Raw genomic sequence first — 19,244 nt, forward strand, 5'->3', positions numbered from 1 at the left:
AAGCGCTTAGAAGTGGGCCCTTTCCACCTGTCTGAACTAGGCATGGGTAAGAGAAAGAAAACAATCTCTTCCACTAGCAAGAAGCGACTACAGATTTCCCCTTAGACCCCGCTTTTCCAACATCCCCTCCAAATGCAGGCAAGAACATCATACCTACCAATTTCATAATCTACTCATTTCTGTACGTGTGCGTTTATCTGAGCTTGGTGGCAAGCCAAGGGTAGGTGGGGAGAGGCATTAAAACCTGGCAACCACGCTCCCCCATCTCCGGATGCCGCAGGGCTCCTGCCAGCGGTCTTAGGTTAAAAACGTGCTTATGGATTATTGCATTTCCCCGCAGTCTAGGGTGCAGCAGCTCAGTACCACCCGCTTAAATCACTGCTGCCAGCTTCTCACCCTGAACGTCTCCCTTCCCTCCTTTCAGGGACATCAGTCGTAACTGACATTTAAAAGAAATAAACACTGATTAAAAAAACAAAACAAAACAAACTACAACCGTCTCGCCTGAAGCACTCAGTAGCAATGAATAACAACAGTCAGCGAAGCGTGCCGGTCGGGTCTCTGCTCCACCAGCCCTAGCTGCCGTACAATTCCCCACACCCGAACATCACAAATCACCATTTACAGGCATCACTCGAGGCTGCCAATGCCACTTTCGCTTAATTTTATTTTAAATCCGGCTACAGATGCTCTGTCGTTGCGGCGAAGAGCCGGACGGGGGGCAGCTGGAGGGCCGGGCGGCCTGGCTGAGAAGAGAGCGCAGGGGCCCCTAGCGGTTCAGGGCCGCAGGAAAAGTGCCACCGAACAAGTGCCGGCCTCACCGGCTCAGAGGCGGCGAGCCCCCAGGGGCGTGGGGCGCAGCCAGCGCAGACAAAGAAGCCGGCGCCAGTGCCCTTCTCCATCGCCCTTCTACTTCCCTCACCCGTCCTCCCAAGAAAAAGAGGGAGATCTGAAGGCCAAAGGGGATGGCCTTCTCCTTTTTCTCCTCCAGAGAGCGAGGCGGTGGTTCCCTCTCTCCGAGGCTCTCATATCCCCGGCTCACCTACAGCGCCCCCTTGCCTCGCGCCCCTTGCCGACCTTTCCGGGTGCGCACCAGGCCAGAGCGCCGGGGAGGCGTGCGCTTCGCGCCGCGTGAGGTGCAGGCGACCGAGAGCGAGAGGGCGGGGGCGGCGGGCGCGCGCGCGGGGGCGGTGCGCGGGGCGGGGGAGCGGTCGGGACACGTGTGGCGGCGGCGGGGGGGACTCGGCGCCCGGGGCTTTAAGTAGGTGTGGAGGGGGGCGGGCGCTTTCCCAGGCCTGGCCGAGGGGCGTCGCGCAGAGACGGCGGCGGCGCACGGAGGCGGCGGACGACGCGCTTTCGGCGCCCGCAGCTCCGGCCCCACGCTCTTGAGGCTCAAAGTAACTTTGGGAGCTGCTGTCGTCTGTGGAACTTCCCGGCGGGGCTCCAGCTGCCGAGCGCGCTCCGCTCCTGGCCGCTTCCTCCTTGCCTTCCTTCCGCGTGGCTGCTCTGTCCTGGCGTCTCCTCGCGGCTCCAAAACTGAATGAGCGAGCGGCGCGCGCGGCGCGTGGCGGCGGCGGCGGCATGGAGCGGAGTTGCTGGGCCCCGCGGACTTTCCTCCTGGCGCTGATGCTGGGGGCGACGCTGAGGGCGCGCGCGGCGGTGGGCTATTACCCTCGCTTTTCGCCCTTCTTTTTCCTGTGCACGCACCACGGGGAGCTGGAAGGGGATGGGGAGCAGGGCGAAGTGCTCATTTCCCTGCACATTGCAGGCAACCCCACCTACTACGTACCGGGACAAGAATACCATGGTAGGTACCACAGAATCTGCGTGCTCGCCCCCCGGCCCCTGCGCCCGACAGCGCAGCTTTTTATCTGCTTTCCTTCTTCCAAGGGACCATTTAAACAAGAACGTAACAACCCTTACCCCAACATTGCCCTCTGTCGAGCCAGAGAAAACAAAGTTAGTGAAGAATCAAGTCGCTAGTTGGGATTTATTACCACCCCCCCCGCTCCCAACCTAGCACATCTCCTACTAATGAGCTGGTTCTTGTGCTAAACGCCTGATAATTCCTGGGGACAGGTATCTTTCCCCCTCACTCCTCATTCTTGCATTCTGGCAGGTTGAATGGATCCGCGCGCCTTGTTTCCTTAACCCCCTGACTTGGATTTCAGACCTTTGTCCTGCTCCCGGCTCCCGGGTGGCGTTGGGGCTGGCACTGGGCTTTGCGGACGGGCTGGTGACAGATTGACGCGCCACGGTCCGTGGCTGCTCTGCGCCGCCCGCCCGCCGCAAAGTTCCCGCTGCTTACCAGCCAGGAGTCCCTCTCATTTCATTCAGGGTCCAACAGCCCTCCTGAAATGCAGCGGCGGCGTACCGTTACCTGGGCTGTTTAAAGTGCTGTTTAAAATGTCAGCAGTGGACGCTTTTTTTTTATTCCTCTTTTACTTTTAACATGCTGCTTGTTTTTAGAATTATCTGTAGGATGTTTGTTAATGACTTTGTCTTTTATCAGCAGTGCTCTATTTCAAAGCGGGAACTGGAAAAAACTAAAAGCCTCTTATAATTTAAAGCCCCCTTTAAAAAAATCATTACGCAGTCTTTCACCAAAATTAAACATTATTGGAGGAGTAAAATTAAGGTCCAAGAAATATAGTTTTAAGTACATACATTTTTAAATATTTTCAGCTAATAAAGTATGTGGAAAAATTAAAAAAAATTGCCTATCTTTTTTTTCCTGCTAAGACTTCTGAATATTTTACTTTATGGTGCTTTCATAAGTCGTAACAGACACTGCAATTAGAATTTCAGGGCAAAATACTATACCCAAACAAATAGAAACTATTGAGTAGGAGCTACAGCAGCTACTGTCTGTAGCTCACGTTACAGCTTCAGGCTTCAGTAGCCCTACAGTTACTGATGTGGCAGGAGATAGTCCATGGTGCAGCTGGCAGTTTTTTAGATATGCATGTAAAAATTACAAGAATTATTAAGTTTCCTGTTTTTTTAAAAAATAAAAAGACCTTCATATTTGCACTAACAGGATTGGTTTAAATAAATGCTTCCTAGATACCAAACCCAAACCAAACCCAGTGCGGTCTAGTCGATGCCGACTCATAGTGATGAGCTTCCTATATAGAGATTTTAAATAGTGCTTTTACAACTTTCTTGTGGCATGGTGGCAGCCTTGTCTGTAAAGCAGGAGTCTGATTTCCTGGAATTTCAGACTTTGGACAATTCATTTTCTGTACCTAGTCACTTCTTTAATAAGATGCTCACTCCACTTCTTACCAAGAATAATTTGTGCTTTTCTGAGAATGTGAGAATCTTGAAGTGGAAGGACCAAGCCAATATGCTGGCAACTGAGACCTAAGCAAAGACTAATTGATTGAGCCTGTCACTTAGTGTGACCCTTAGCAAAGGTGCTTGCCTGTTATTAGCTTTAAGTGAGAGTGGTAGGTAAGTGAACCGTGGCTGGGTTAAAAGGTACGATTGTCAGGTTGTGATGGAAGACCGTGTGATGAAACAAAGCCTTTTTTTTTTTTTTTTTCCTGCTTCCCACATCCTTTGTTAGGTGCGGGCATAGACAATTTAAAAACACTAACATGACCTAGCATTGCTTTTGCTGTAAAGCTAGAAAATGTAAGTCAATCTAAGCACATCGTAATTGAATCCCTAAATCTGAAGAGGAATGGGTGATACAGAGAGAAGAATAAAGTGTGAAACTTCCAGTTAGATGTTGGGGGAAGAAGTCTGTTTCTACCTTTTTTCCTCCACCATAACGGTAGAGAAATTTTATTGTGTAAGCTATAAAATGTCATGTTCATATGAGTTTTGGGAATAGTTATTGGCAGACTTTAAATTACCATTACTTATTTTATCAAAAACATTAGGTTTTGGAACTGGCTGTAATTATAGGCCTTCAGTAAGAGTTTTCCCATAATGTATTCTACAGGTAGAAGAAATGTTTATACATGAAATGATGCTTACATATGTCTCTTTTCCTTTTAGACTTTTGAAAATTGATTTTTAAAATTAATTATACAGCATCTGTAAGAATTGAATTGCTGATATGTCAACTTAACCAAATACACTTTTGTGGTTGATTCATTTTGATACATGATCAAAATGGGAGGTCATTCAGCCAGAAAGTCCACTTACACTAAGAAATTTGCAACATTTTAGTTTGAGACTTTATTTCTAATCTCCTAAATCTGTAAAAGGTAGCAGTTTCCTCAGGAAAAATAAATTTTATCTGTGATTTACTTTGAACTCAACATTTGGATGAATGGTGTTTGGGTGCAGAGCTGATGTTTGTCACTGTTTTACCTAAGAGACTGTACTGACACAGATGGGGTGTATACAGGACACCTAACACAGACCACAGATCAAACTATGCCAGCTGCCCTCTCAGACCTGGGCTGTGTAACAGAGCTGGGAATTTGAAATGGAGACGCAAATGCCAGTCTAGTCTGGCATAAAACTGGTTCAAAATTGTGGATCCCTGTGTCTCTCATGGAAACCCTGGTGGCGTGGTGGTTAAGTGCTATGGCTGTTAACCAAAAGATCAGCAGTTCAGGTTCACCAGGAGCTCCTTGGAAACTCTATAGGGCAGTTGTACTCTGTCCAATTTCGCTATGAGTCGAAATTGACTCGACGGCAATGGGTTTGGTTTTTTTTGGGGGGGGGTTATCTGTCTACTGAAAATATTTTCAACAGAAAAGAATATATATAGTACTAAAGCATTTTCTTGTCTTACGTTTCTGAAGTTAAGTAGTAGTATTATCTTTGCGATATTGGCAAATCTGTAAACAGTGTGTGGTTATACATAATAGGTTCTGGTCTTTTAATTAAATGATGTGACTAATTACCTCTTCTCATCTTCTTGTAAACCTTGTTGTCTACTATTTTCTTGCCATAGCACCATCAGTCACAATGAACTATGGTATCTTTCTGTGAGCACATCACAGTGTCAAAGCGCAGTAAAAAGAGGTTTCATACATGCCGTGTTGAATTAGAAAGGTCTTAGCACCCGAAAAAAAATTCTCTTTAGAGCTTTCTTTTTTGCACAAAGCCCAAGATATGCTCAGTTTCTCCAACAGGATTTCCAGGCCCCAAACCTGGAATTTTTTTGTAGAAAGTTTCTAATGGTGGAAAATTAAACAGGAAGTGGGAACCTCTATGGCTAGTCATGGAGCCGTTTTTCTTTCTCAGCCACACCTGGTGATTCACTACTCTTTCTCCTAGGGACCTGGGCAGTATTGTGGCACATGGGAAAGTTGAGTTGATGTCTGCACCTTTCCTCTCCCATGATAATCCCTCTTCGTCACCCCTGTCCCTCTGTTGAGTATCAGCCTAGCGTTTTTTTCCTTCCCCTGCCAATCACATTCGGTGATTTGTCACTATTAAATTCTCCCACAGAGTATTTTACATTTGAAGCCTTAATTACAACTGTGGAAAGATTTCCCCATTTTGTATTAAAAGGATTTCAGGTATCACTGAGCAGACAGATAATATATTTTGGGATAGAAATACTTTTAGATACGGCTGAAATCTTGTCAATTAAGGACTGGCCTGTTCACTCATTCACCACTGAAAGGAGAGTCCAGTCATTAGAAGAAGCTATATATATGAAAGCCAATGATTTAGTAAATGATTCCATCCAAAGTACTCACAGCTTTAATAAGACAATTTATGTAAATTTCTAAATAGACTTGGATCCCTTATTAAAATGGCATGAAGTGGGTGAGGTGTTCTGACAGTAAGAAACATGTTTTAGAAAATATTGACTGAGAAAAAACAATTGTCTTAAGCAGAACTGAATTGGTGATATGGCATGATGCTTCAAAAACAGAATTTTATTGTGTTTTGCAAATCTAGTCTCACTGTTGGTTGTTCTTTCCTGTTACATTTCCATTCCATTATTTATTTAATCATATCGTGGCATGAGCAGGCAAACCGATTTCCTACTGCTAAAACTGAACATTAACCTAAAAAATGATATAATCAAGATAAAATATTTAGGGCAGTTCATTGTAACAATTGCCAGTATTACTGCTCTACATACATGTGTTCTGTAATCAACTGGCTGCTATTTTTGGAAACAGACTCTAGATTTAATTCCTGTCAAAGGAATATTTTCATTAAAGTAGTTTGCCATTGCCAAAGGAACTGTGTTGTTGATCAGGTGTATGGCTACTCGTGCTTTATATGTCTCAGATTCTGGAATCAATGTATTCTAAACTCTCAGAGCCATTTGTCAAATGCAATTCAGAAGTGAACTGCAGCTGTGTTCTGCTTGTATTTGACTATGAAAATTGGGTATTTTAAAGCATTTTGTTGTACTTGTCACATATTTCATCTTACTCTCTACAATTTATTTCAAACATATTTTACTGATGTGGTTCAGATTGTTTCTTAAATCATATAAATGTTGCTTCATGTAATTCATATTCCCCGTATGAATTTCAGTTCCAACCATAAACTGGAAAAACCAGGTCTTTAGAATCAATTCAAAACCTCTTATTTAGGCAGAAATTCTTACTTCACTAACAGCACAACATTATTAGAAATTATTTAATTAGAATATTTCCCTCTAATTTTTATGAATACTTCAGGCTATTAATTTTCATTAAAATGGTAAAGAATAGAATAAAAAATACACCAAAAAAGAATAGAATCCAGAACCCATTTTACTACAGTAAATTTTTCTTTTCATTTTTAAGAAGTGAGAGAGAGGTATTTTAATAAGATTTTGAGGTCAGTACACTTCAATTTTTTTTCTTCATAAATTAGATTTATTCAAAATAAAATATCTGAAATATATCTTTGATTTTTTTTTTCCATTTCTGGAATTAGTCAGCTTTATAGAATGAGCTGCAAACCTTACATCATCAGTCATTTAGGGTAGAGGTTGCATATTAAGTGAAAATATTTCTTCTAATAATTTCAGATGCTGCTTGGAAACTTATTTGTTATGTCTTTAATCTTCAAAATAGTTGCTGATGTGCTGACCCCTTTATTTCAAGTAGCCTTTATACTTGAAAAGCATAAATAAATTTAGTGATCAGTACTTTCTGAACATTTGAGTTTTAAAAGACTTGTAGATATTCTCACACAAAAATGTAAAGTTCTTTATGTCGTATAGAAATAGAAAAAATAAATAGCCCTATACTCAGAAAAAGAAGGAAGGGAGAGTACATTATTTTGCAATGGGCAGCTTCACTATGAATGAGGACAAATGGTTTAGGCCTAACCGAATAATGATATAACACATGTATAAAAAGTGAAATTCAGTTATCTAAGTACTTTGGTTTCAAAAAACACTTGGATAATTAATCCACTCTACCTCCTACCCTGCCAATTTTAGAGTCATTTGTAAAATAACCAAACTGTATCATCAACTTTAAGCAAAGAGATTTTAAAATCACATTTTCAGAAATTAGAATTGAATTTTCGCATATGGAGATCCCATAATGACCATTCAAATGCAGGAATAGTGTAATTTTAGGAAGTATCCTTGGCTCTCAGGAAATTCCCCATGAGATGATATTGCTTTGGTGTCAGTTGTGTGGCTCAGAGAATAGTTTTCACCATGGTCTTCTACTATGCCCATCTCATTGAAGGCAGAGTATCTGGAGGGTTGAATGCTGTGCCTACAGGTTAACCAATTATTTCTGAAATGTGCTTCTGTAAAACTACTGGTGTGCACATTTTTTATTCCTTCTTTGTTCAGTTCCCTGCAGTACCCAACTATAGCAATTGATGGAAAGGATCAGTGTAATATACAAATGTTGATTTGTAGTATAAGGCAGCCCTAATCACTCAAAAGAACAAAGCTAAGGTAATTAAAAAAAAAAAAAAAAGGAATTAAACACGCTTTTAGTACCACAGAGAGATAGTTATAGGGACTCTGAGGCTCTGAAGTAAACACTTAAAACTCAGGTTATCCTTTAATGCTGAATGCAATATTCAACTTTCCTTAGAAAAATAAATTTGTTTTGAAAATGAAATAAATTTATTGACTAAAGAGCTCTTTTAAACTGTGGGAGAGCTCATGAACATTTTTATATTGAGGCTTTTATATTGCTCTCTTAAAAGACCAGTTTTATCTGTGACATGAGATTTAAAAAAAACTTACGGGTTAGTTATTCTAGTAGAAAAGTGGTTTCCGCTTCCTTTCATGTCAAATCTCTCAAAAGAACTTTATATACATTGGTCCCCACATACTAAGTGTCCTAGCGAGGGCATGATCATAGTTTATCAGTGTTACATTTACCTCAGGACTGTCTCCTTTCTTGCTCCGCTTCTCTCTCCTTCCATCTGTATCTTACCTGCGCTCTTCCTTACCCCTCTCTTCATCCTCCTAAATGTTCTCTGTGTCTAACCTCTTTTGCTCTTTCCACTCCGTACATCAGGTCTTTGATTTCCCTCTCCTTTTCCTTTCTCCTTTTTTGTTTCACATCTCTGTTCGTTTTCTCTTTCAGTTCTTCCTTTTCTGTCTTCTCTTTAGGTTTCCTCTTGTCACTATCTCCACTCCCTTTTTTCTCCTCTGACTGACTATAACATGAAAATGTAGATACATTTATATGAACCATTATGTTCGCTGGCAATTTGCAATAATAGAAGTGGATGAGTAGGTTTCTCTCTTGCTCTCTTAGAAAAACAGTTTTATCTTTGATATTAGATTGCCCTTTTTAAAAACTGTAGGCTAGCTATTCCCAGAGAATAGCGGTTCCCCTCTCCTCTACTGTAAAATCTCTAAAGAGAACTTTCAAGCCGTTGTCGTTTACTTCTGAGTTAGCTGCTTCCTCCACTTCGATCAAAATGCAGAATTTAAAGTTTGTACACAAAAACACATACATGCAGCAGGTGGTGTAGAAATTAGAAAACTGCACCTTGTATTAGCTTGAATCTAAAAGGCAACTCAACTTGGAAATGCCTGGAATGCTTGAGTACGCAGGGTCCGTTCTAGTAACTTGATGAAGACCTGCCTCCATCAGCACCTTAGTCACCTCAGTCCATTTACTTGCTGGTCTCATAGCCAAAGCTGGTAACTGTATTTGCATAGCTGCCAAAATAGTGATGCCACCATTTTAGGTAGTTGGAACTCGACAGACAGGCCTAAAAGGGGGCAGCATGGGATAAGGCAAAGAAACCTAGATTGGAAGTCAAGAAGGAACTTACTGATTAAAGAACTCTTATAGAAGGAGATGTGTTGCTTTCGGGTAAATCTCATAGTCACTTGAACAAAATCTGTTTTTATTGTTTTGTACTAAGTAAACTCTAATGTCTGTTCCGGGTCAAAAATTCAAAGATTTCATGGCTGAGAGCTCAGAATTAATACCCTAACAAGAGAAGTCCAGAGAGGTGTAATGATGCAGTGGAAAGAATTCAAGCTTTGGCAGCAGAGACCCATATGTATATCCTTGCTCTGCCACTTTTTAGTTGCAGGCCTTCAGCAATTTATCTATCCTCTTCAAGCCTCAGTTTCCTCATTTCTAACATAGAAATAATATCCATATTTCAGGGTTGCAGTTATTAAAGAAGGTAATGTAAATAGGGTCGCTATGAGTCCGAATTGACTCGAAGGCACTGGGTTTGGTTTTTGGTTTTGGTTTAATGTAAATAAATCATTTCATGCACGGTGAAAAAGAACAAAACAAAACGCAAACCTGTTGCCATCAAGTCGATTCTGACTCATAGCAACCCTATAGGACAGAGAAAAACTGGCCCATAGAGTTTCCAGGGAGTGGCTGGTGGATTCAAACTGTCGATCTTTGGTTAGCAACCATAGCTCTTAACCACTGTGCCATTGTCTTAGTCATCTAGTGCTGCCATAACAGAAATACCACAAGTGTATGGCTTTAACAAAGTGAAATTTATTTTCTCACAGTCTAGTAGGTTACAAGTCCAAATTCAGGGTGTCGGCTCCAGGGGAAGGCTTTCTCTCTCTCTTGGCTCTGGAAGAAGGTCCTTGTCCTCAATTTTCCCTTGGTCGAGGAGCTTCTCAGATGCAGGGACCCTGTGTCCAAAGGATGCGCTCTGCTCCTGCTGCTGCTTTACTGGTGGTATGAGGTCCCCAACTCTTTGCTTGCTTCCCTTTTATCTCTTGAGAGATAAAAGGTGGTGCAGGTCACATTCCAGGGAAACTCTCTTCACCTTGCATCAGGGAGGTGACCTGAGTAAGGGTGGTATTACAGTCCCACCCTAATCCTCTTAACATAAAATTACAATCACAAAATGGAGGACAACCACACATGGCCTAACCAAGTTGATACACAGATTTTTGGGGGGACATAATTCAATCCATGACAGCCATGAAGACTCCATGCACAGTAGGTGCTTATTAAATAGCAGTTGTTATCACCTAGTACAATCTCCCAACTTTAGATAAGGATATTTGAAGCATCGTGTGTACAGATAAAGGCTATTCACCCATGCCTTTTCATTTCGTGTCTTTTTAATATCTGGTGAATTTCAAGAGAAATCCCAAATTAAATATATTGAGGCCCCCCCCCCCACAAAAAATTGAGGAGGGTCATAAAAATAGAAAAAATATCAGCTCATCATCAAATATGCATGATCAGATAGCGCTCAGCAGCCAAAATAAATATATAGCTTCCCTAGAATTATGATAGAGTTCACCAAGCCTTATGGGCTGGCTGACTGAGGAAACTTAAATCCACAAGTGCTTAGGTGGTAAACTGGAAACCTAGTTAATTTACATTAAAAAAATGTGTTTGTCAGAACAAAGGTATTGACTGGCCAGTGCATTCTCTGTCCACTGTAGTAAAGTTTGTTTTTATAGCCAAATGACTATTAGTAGGTTTTTTGGGAGCATGGAGTTAGATGAACTTTAGGTAGATTCCAGAATCTATGAAAGCTTCTCCATCCAACTCATGTTAGCTGCTCTGGTTGGCATCTCCTTCTCTAGACAGGACTGGAGGGAGATTGCCCTGTTTCTAGACTCCATAATGCCTTATTTTGTGTCATACATTGCTTGTTGCCTACCCAGTCATCCCTAGGACTCCCTTTATTACTAACTAGCTGATTTTGTTCACAACTGTGTCCGATTAAAAATACTCACCTCTCTCACAGTTAGGGGTGGCCATGTAATTACTGAGATGAACTGCAGGTTTACTGGGTAGGGTCTTTGGGAAAGTTACTGATAAATTGATGAGGCTGATTAAAATAAATAAAAAAAAAAAAGACTCAGCAGATACTTGTTTTTTTACCCTACCCTTGCCCATTTCTTCCAATCAGGAGGTGGTACAGCCATCTTGATACCTTGAGGATAATGGCCACATGTTAAGGATGGTGGATCAAGAGTTTAGAAGCAGCCTGGGTCTTTATTTATGCCCTTGAGTAGCAATACCAGCCTTTGGATATCTTTTCTGGACTTGGAAATATTATCCTTGATAAGTCAGGTTTCCGTTACTTGCAGCTGAATGCGATCTGTATTAATAGACTCAGCCTTGCTCCAGAATCCATACCTGGTTAACATTCTTTTTAGATCATCACAATCCTTGTACCAAATTCTAAATTACTTTTGGTTACCTTTATGGGAGCTAGGATGTTTCCTAGCTCTTGTCACCTAAGAGGCGTCTTTGACGACGCATTTTCAAAACATTTCTCAAGGTGTGCTACTTCTGCAGGTGACGAAGAGTGCGTTTTATGTTAACTTTTCTATCAAAAAGAAAGAAAGATGTGGAAGTCTGCTTCCATAGAGATTTACGGCCTTGGAAACCCTATGGGGTCACTGTGAGTTAGAATTGACTTAATGGCAATGGGTTTGTTTTTTTGGTGTTTTCTAGCAATGCTTTGGGGGTATAATCAGTGCCTGACCTCCAATTTCTGGGATTTCTCATATACTAATAATTTATATTAGTTAGTTTCCTTCACTGAACTTTATTTCCTGACAGTCCCGTTTCTCTAAAATGCAGTGTCATCATGTGTAAATCCTGTTGACGTTTAAAATACCTAGATGTATTACATGGTTGTGAATGTGAGCTCTGCCCCAACAGTAACCTTGTTTGTTATGCCTGGCTCAGCCGCCAGGACCCAATCCAGGATCACCATTTCTCTTGCTTGCTACGTATTGACGGAGGAAACAGACATCAGTCTTACCTTCAGGAACATGTAATCTTTCAGCTTAGGCCACCTTTGTTATGAATGTTGAAATATCCCATGATCATAGTTCCAGTTCTTTTCACACTTCCTTTCCTTGCATAAACACTTCCTGCATTCTCATCCTGCAGACCTTGTTACATGCCCAGTGTTCACGGTGGAGGAATATAAAGGAAATTAGTTGGTTTTAGGTTTTTTTCTTTTTTAGAAAAAGTGGATTCACATTCCCATTCTAAGCACCTGAACTATCCAAAACAAAGGCAACTGAAGGACTTAAGACTAAATTAATAATAACAACAATAACAATAGCAAACCCTTATGTGGTGCATAATATGTGCTAGAGGCAGACCTAAATGCTTCACATATATTAACTCATGTAATTCTCACAGTAACCCCATGAAGTAGGTACTTTTATCCCCCTTACATGTGCGGAAACTGAATCACATAGAGCAAGTGTTTTGCCCAAGATCACAAACCTAATAGTGTGGGGGTACTCAGTCTTACTTCAGAATCCATGCTTTTCACCAGTATGTATTTATTTTTAGAAATGAAGATTATCTCAGGAAAGAAAACAATAATGAGTTATGAAGATAGTAAAGAGGTATTTCAAAAAAGAGGAAATAAGGAAAAGTAAGAGCTAATTTTGGCATGTAACATAAAGATTGCAAAATCAACCAGTTAGCTGATATCCATGCCAAACAAGGCCAGGGTTACAAAGTCGTCAATGCTCTTTAGCTAGATATTGTCTTCCAGATAAAGCACAAAGCAAAGGTATCAGCTAGTACACTGTTGGCCTAAAAGGGTTAACATGCCTTCTAAGTATAATGACAAAAATATTTTTTAAAATTTGTAAATCTTGTTCAGATTTACTTTTAACACTTTGATGAATGTAATTTTTAAAGCAAACAGGAAATTTGTTCTCTGACTCACTAACAGTTTAAGTAGGGCCTGAATACAAAAAGCGAATTATAAATACAGGCAGAGAGAGACATTTTAAAAGATTTTTATTGAAGTTCACCTATTCGTAATATGTTTCATTCTTTAGGAAGCTCCTTGAAGGGTTGTCAGCCTGCCTGTACAGCTTGTAAGACTGAGTGATGTGGTTCACAATGAAAGGCCATGGGTGGTAACCAAGGGCTCCTGCAGTGTCTCATCTGCTCACCACTCAGAGGACTGCTCGCACAGTGATACTGAAACCAGTGACGTAGCATTTGCTTTGCACTTGCCTTTGTGGAGTTATTTTTCATACCTGGATCAGATTTTCAAAAATCACTTTCCGTTGAGCCCATTTGAATGAGAAAAAAAGAGCAACTGGTAGGCATCCATTCCTGCCTGTGCCCCTATCTAATTCACCTCCTGCCGTGGAGGACAGAGCTCAGCTCAGGGCTTCACAGCAACCAGGCGAGGAGTGAAGACATGGGAGGAGCGGCAAGGCTGTCATCGGCTAGGGTCCAGAAGCAGGGTCTGTCCTTGCCTCATACTGTTTCCTTAGTAATACATATGTTTTCTAATTTGTCGTGGCATAGTTTATCCCAGGGTTTGCCATCTGATCTTAACTGAGATCCACTGACCCCTGAAGCTGAATTGGAAGGTGGGGGCCAGTTTCAGGGTGAGAGCTTCCTGGACTGAAGGCACCAAGCTTGTCAGAGGGCCTGAAGGCAGACCCATACTTTCACCAGATGACAAAAATTTGTCTCACAGGAGTTTTAGCAAATCAAAGGACAATACCAAAACCAAACCTGTTGCTGTTGGGTCGATTCCAACATAGCGACAATATAGGACAGAGTAGAACTGTCTCATAGGGTTTCCAAGGAGTGGCTGGTGGATTTGAACTGCTGACCTTCTGGTTAGCAGCCAAGCTCTTAACGAGGGCTCCCAGGGCTCCCAAAGGACAATAGCCTTTATAAAAAAATTCTCGAACATATTAATACATATTTATTCCCTCAGGCATGACGAACCAGATTGTTTTGACAGTCTTTTCCCTTTAACATTTGTTTATGAGCAGTGTAAAGTTGTAGCTCTAATGGACAAATCTCTATGCCTTGAGGTTTAGGTAAGAAGCCATAGTACTACTTACCTGGTGATCTGACCTGAGGGAGATATTCAAACTTTTCAAACATTTCTCTCAAATATAAATGATCTGTGCCAGCCTTTTAATGGAAACTATGAGGCAGACCTTTCAATTCCAAATAAATTGTGAGATATTTTAAACTTACAGAAAACTACAATGAATGAAAATTCAAAATTGGTATCACTAATGACCACCCAAGGGATAGACATCTGTATTCACTGAAATAAGATGCAAATGCTCTAGAGATCAAACTCTTGACACTTGTTGAAATAACGTTCATTGACTTGACCTCTATTGTCAGATGACTTTTACTCTTCTCAACAAGTTTGTCCTCAGCTATACCAGTCATTTTACACTAGTTAGCGAACAGTGGGAAACCCTGCAAACCAACATAATTGGAAATCTGTAACTAGGGGCCATACTATAGAAACATCTATTAAAAAAAAAAATGTCCATTACTTTGATTAGTTAAAGATAAATATTTCTGGTGAATAAAAAGAAGGTTTCTGTTTAGAAATTTCTGAAAGTGAGAGAGACATTTACAATCAGAATATTATCAAATAAAAGAGCTTCTTAAGCTTTTATTTTGCCACTATGCTAATGGCCTCTAAAACTTGGAAAATTGACCCAATGTGAAGATTTATGAGTTTTATTAGCTATCACAGAGTTGTGCAGTTATGTACAGATACACTTAAACACATGGGAGAGTTGCAGATATATCAGGGTATTCTGATTGCCAGCAACAGAAACCAGCTAAAAGGAATTTATTAATAGGAGATGGGTTAGCTCATAGATTTGAAGGAAAATCCAAACATTAACCTTAGAAATGATGATAGTCTATCAATCAGGAAAGAGTGATTAACTGCTGAAGTAATCTTGGTGGTAGGGACTAGTGGACAGGCTTTTCTGGTTCCACAGTTGGGATGAGTCCTCTCCAACTCCTTTTTTGTGCCAGTGAATTCAAGATTCACATTCCTCCAATGGACCACAATCTCCTGGGACATGGCCATCCTACCAAGATGGATGTTGGAGTGGGAGGAGTATCTCTTCAAAGGAAAATTGAGGTGCTATTGCCCCAAAGAAGGGGGAATGGGTGTTGGGTGGGCAAACACAACAGGTGACCACTATAGTATTTAGTATATATGTTTAAGGGGGTGGGAGGAAAGAGTGAAATGACCTCTGGGGTAAACCAAACAAAAAAAAACAAACCGGTTATTGTGGAGTCAACTCCGACTCCTTGCAATACCATGGGAGTAAGAGTAGAGCTGTGCTCCATAGGGTTTTCAATGGCTAATTTTTCATAAATAGATCACCAGGCCTTTCTTTTGAGGTAACTCTAGGTGGACTTGAACCTCCAACCTTTCAGTTGGCAGCAGAGCTCTTTAACCTTTTGTACCACCCAGGGACTCCACCTTTAGGATACCAACCCAAAACCCACTGCCATTGAGTCAATTCCGACTCATAGCAACCCTGTATAGCAAGGTGCTATTTACTACGCAGGCCACATGGAGAAGCATTGTTCTCTGGGGCACTATACTCTGTCCTAGAGGGTTGGTATGAGTCAGAATCGACTTGATGGTACACAACAACAATAGTATCCTTCATCAGATGTGAGTTTTTTACTGATTTTTTTGGAGGAGAGAGCAGAGTAATTCTCTTATCACATGTACATCTAACCTAAAAGTGATTTACCATGTTTTTGTAGTTTTGTGAAAGCGGCTAATTCTCTTCTGAAAGCTGCCCAGTGCAGTACAGATTGCCCTGTACAGGAAGCCCAGATTCTCTGGGACTGTGCTTTTTCCTCTTCACACCCCAGGAGTCTTACACTTGATGACTTGCAAGGGGCATCAAAGGTAAGTTAGTGAGTACATTCACTATAGAAAACCCTATGCTCACCGGGAAGATGTCTCAGTGCTTCTCTTCTTATTAGTTTTCAGCAGCGTCTGATTCAGTTGGTCACTCCCTTCTCCTAGATATACTTGCATGATTTGGCTTCTGGAATTTTACTGTCTCCTGGTTTTCTTCGTAACTCTTTGGCTGTCCCTTCTCAGTTTCCTTTTCTGTTTCCTTCTCTCCTCCCATACTCTGTGGGGTACCCAGGGCTTTGCCCTTTTTCCTTTCTCTTTTTCATCTGTCCCCCGCCCCCGCCAGGGATGTCAGCTAGAAAATTCCGATGATTTAAGTGCCGTCTACATGCTGGTGACTCCCCATGACTTCTTCTACCCTGCTGCACCCCACTAGTTGCTCCTAGGTCTCCCCATCTCAGCTAATGCCAACTCACTCCTTACAGTGGTTATAGCCTAAAACCTTTCTCTAATGTCCTGCATCTGATCCACCCCCAGGTTCTGCTGGCTTTATGTTACAACATACCTAGGATCTGCTGTTACCTCCACCACCTCTGACCTTGATATTACAGCAGTTTCACTGCCTCAGTGCTTGCTCGTCTTCATTCTAGTCTTAAAACAGCAGCCTGAGGGAGCCGGGTAAAACCAACACCATGTCACTCCTCTGCCTCATACCCAGGTGACCATATATCCCACCAGTTTGCCTGGAACAGCCCTGGTCTGCACCTGTTTTCCCAGTGTCACGTTTGGTTTGGCATTTGTCCTAACAAAAACTTCCAAATTTGGATGATGAATTATATGGTTATCCTAAAACATACCCTTTTTTGGCTTCCCATCTCTCCGCGTGGCGTATAAGACCCTACAGGACCTAGCTTCTTTGTTACTTTTCTGACCACATAATCTTACTTCTTACCTCTTGCTCCCTCCCTGATGGCCTCTTTTTTGCTTTTTAAGCACACTAGGGCCTCAGGCCCGCCTCAGAGTCTTTGCACTTGCTGTTCTCCTGTTTAGCATGCTCTTCCCTAGAGAGCATTGCTCGCTCTCTCCCTGATTCAGGTCAGTACTCAGATGTCACCTTCTCAGTGAGCCCTCCTCTGACCACACTGTTTACAACTGTGACTCCCCTCCTCCCCAGTACTCTGTACCTCCTTGCATATTTTATTGTTTTTTCATAGCTGTTAACATATCTATGTATTTTACCTGTTCACTTTATATCTCCCTTCAGTAGAATGCCTATTATTGCCATGAAGACAGGGATTTTTGGCTATTTTGTTTGCTCCTGGCACATAGTAGGTGCTTAAACATTTTTACTTAATGAACCAATGAACAAAAATAGCATTTAGGATTTCCCTGTCTAATCTCAGTTAAAAAATTACAATTGTTGTCTGAAAGTGGTAATTCCAAAACAAAGTGATCAAAAGGATCATTTATAATGATGGATTTGTGAGTGCAATTTTTAAATTTTGGCCTTTTAAATCTGATAACTGTGTTAAAAAAAAAAAAACAAACCTGAAGGCCATGTTTCTACTTTCCCACCCTCCCAACTTACAGAATTCTCATGACTTCTGTGAGACTATGCAAAGCTATTTATAGTAGCTAATGTTGGATTGGCTTTACTTTAACTATATGTTACTATACCCAAAAAGTTCTCATAACAATTAGTGACTGCAATTATTAATAGCAACTATAATAGGTTTTAAATTCTTATTCCCAGAACCTTTTCTATGCTGTACCATAAATAAATTTGAAGCAGTCTTGATGAATGGGTAGCTAGTTTATATTTAAATTTTCATCCAAATGGGAATAAATAACGGGAAGAACAGGAGACCAAAATAGCTTGGCTCTGTACTCAATAGACACGTAATAACCTTGTAAAAAACACACAAAAATAGGAACCTCAAAGATTTCTCCAAAGATTTCATTTTCTAAGAGACATCTATTTGAGCAGTGATGAATATAAGACGAGAATAGCAGCTGAGAATCTTAGACCTTCATTAAATTTACCTTATTGATACCATAAGGTAGGAGAATTAGAGGTTCCAACTTTGTGAATATCAATATGAATGTTTAATTAGTGAGAACTTCTCACATCTTGTAGATAAGATTAAAAAAATTTTTTGGCACTCCATTCCTAACATGTTTGGATACCTTATTTTATGAGCCTTTGAAATCAGAGGAGATTTACCTCTTAGGGATATATGGTGATGGATAGCATACACGCTTAGGAGGCAGACTGGGTTCATTACTAAGCTTTGCACTTATAAGCTATGTGGCCTCAGGCAAGTGACCTCGCCCCCATGTGCCTCAGTTTTCACTTCTAAAAAATAAGGGTGATGATAGTACCTATCTCTTAGGATTATGAAACTTCAATGACATATTGCATATATGCAAAATATGTTGCATATATTGCTCATATGCAAGTTCCAGCTGAAACTGAAGAAAATCAGAGCAAGTCCACGAGAGCCAAAATATGACCTGGAGTATATCCCACCTGAATTTAGAGACCATCTGAAGAACAGATTTGATGCTTTGAACACTAGTGACCGAAGACCAGACGAGGTGTGGAAGGACATCAAGGACATCATCCATGAAGAAAGCAAGAGGTCACTGAAAAGACATGAAAGAAAGGAAAGACCCAGATGGATGTCAGAGGAAACTCTGAAACTTGCTCTTGAGTGTCCAGCAGCTAAAGCAAAAGGAAGAATTGATGAAGTAAAAGAACTGAACAGAAGATTTCAAAGAGCCTCTCGAGAAGACAAAGTAAAGTATTATAATGACATGTGCAAGGAGCTGGAGATGGAAAACCAAAAGGGAAGAACACACTCGGCATTTCTCAAGCTGAAAGAACTGAAGAAAAAATTCAAGCCTCGAGTTGCAATAGTGAAGGATTCCATGGGGAAAATATTAAACGACCCAGGAAGCATCAAAAGAAGATGGAAGGAATACAGAGAGTCATTATACCAAAAAGGATTAGTCGATATTCAACCATTTCAAGAGGTGGCATATGATCAGGAACCGGTACTGAGGAAAGAAGTCCAAGCTGCTCTGAAGGCATTGGTGGTGAAAAACAAGGCTCCAGGAATTGATGGAATATCAATCGAGATGTTTCAATAGACAGATGCAGCACTGGAAGTGCTCACTCGTCTATGCCAGGAAATACAGAAGACAGCTTCCTAGCCAACTGACTGGAAGAGATCCATATT

The 19,244-nt window shown here is 41.2% G+C and overlaps 1 protein-coding gene across 2 annotated transcripts in view; it reads left to right on the forward strand.

The window, feature by feature from the left end:
• The first annotated feature begins 1,287 nt into the window (after positions 1–1,287).
• Positions 1,288–19,244, forward strand: part of RELN (reelin) — a 526,658-nt gene continuing 508,701 nt past the window's right edge. For both annotated transcript variants that reach the window (XM_049893075.1, XM_049893076.1), the window contains exon 1: positions 1,288–1,807. In XM_049893075.1, coding sequence (XP_049749032.1) covers positions 1,582–1,807 — 226 coding nt within the window. In that variant the 5' untranslated portion in view covers positions 1,288–1,581. The remainder of the gene's footprint in view (positions 1,808–19,244) is intronic.

The sequence above is a fragment of the Elephas maximus genome, chromosome 8, assembly GCF_024166365.1.
Source record: "Elephas maximus indicus isolate mEleMax1 chromosome 8, mEleMax1 primary haplotype, whole genome shotgun sequence".
NCBI lineage: Eukaryota > Metazoa > Chordata > Mammalia > Proboscidea > Elephantidae > Elephas > Elephas maximus.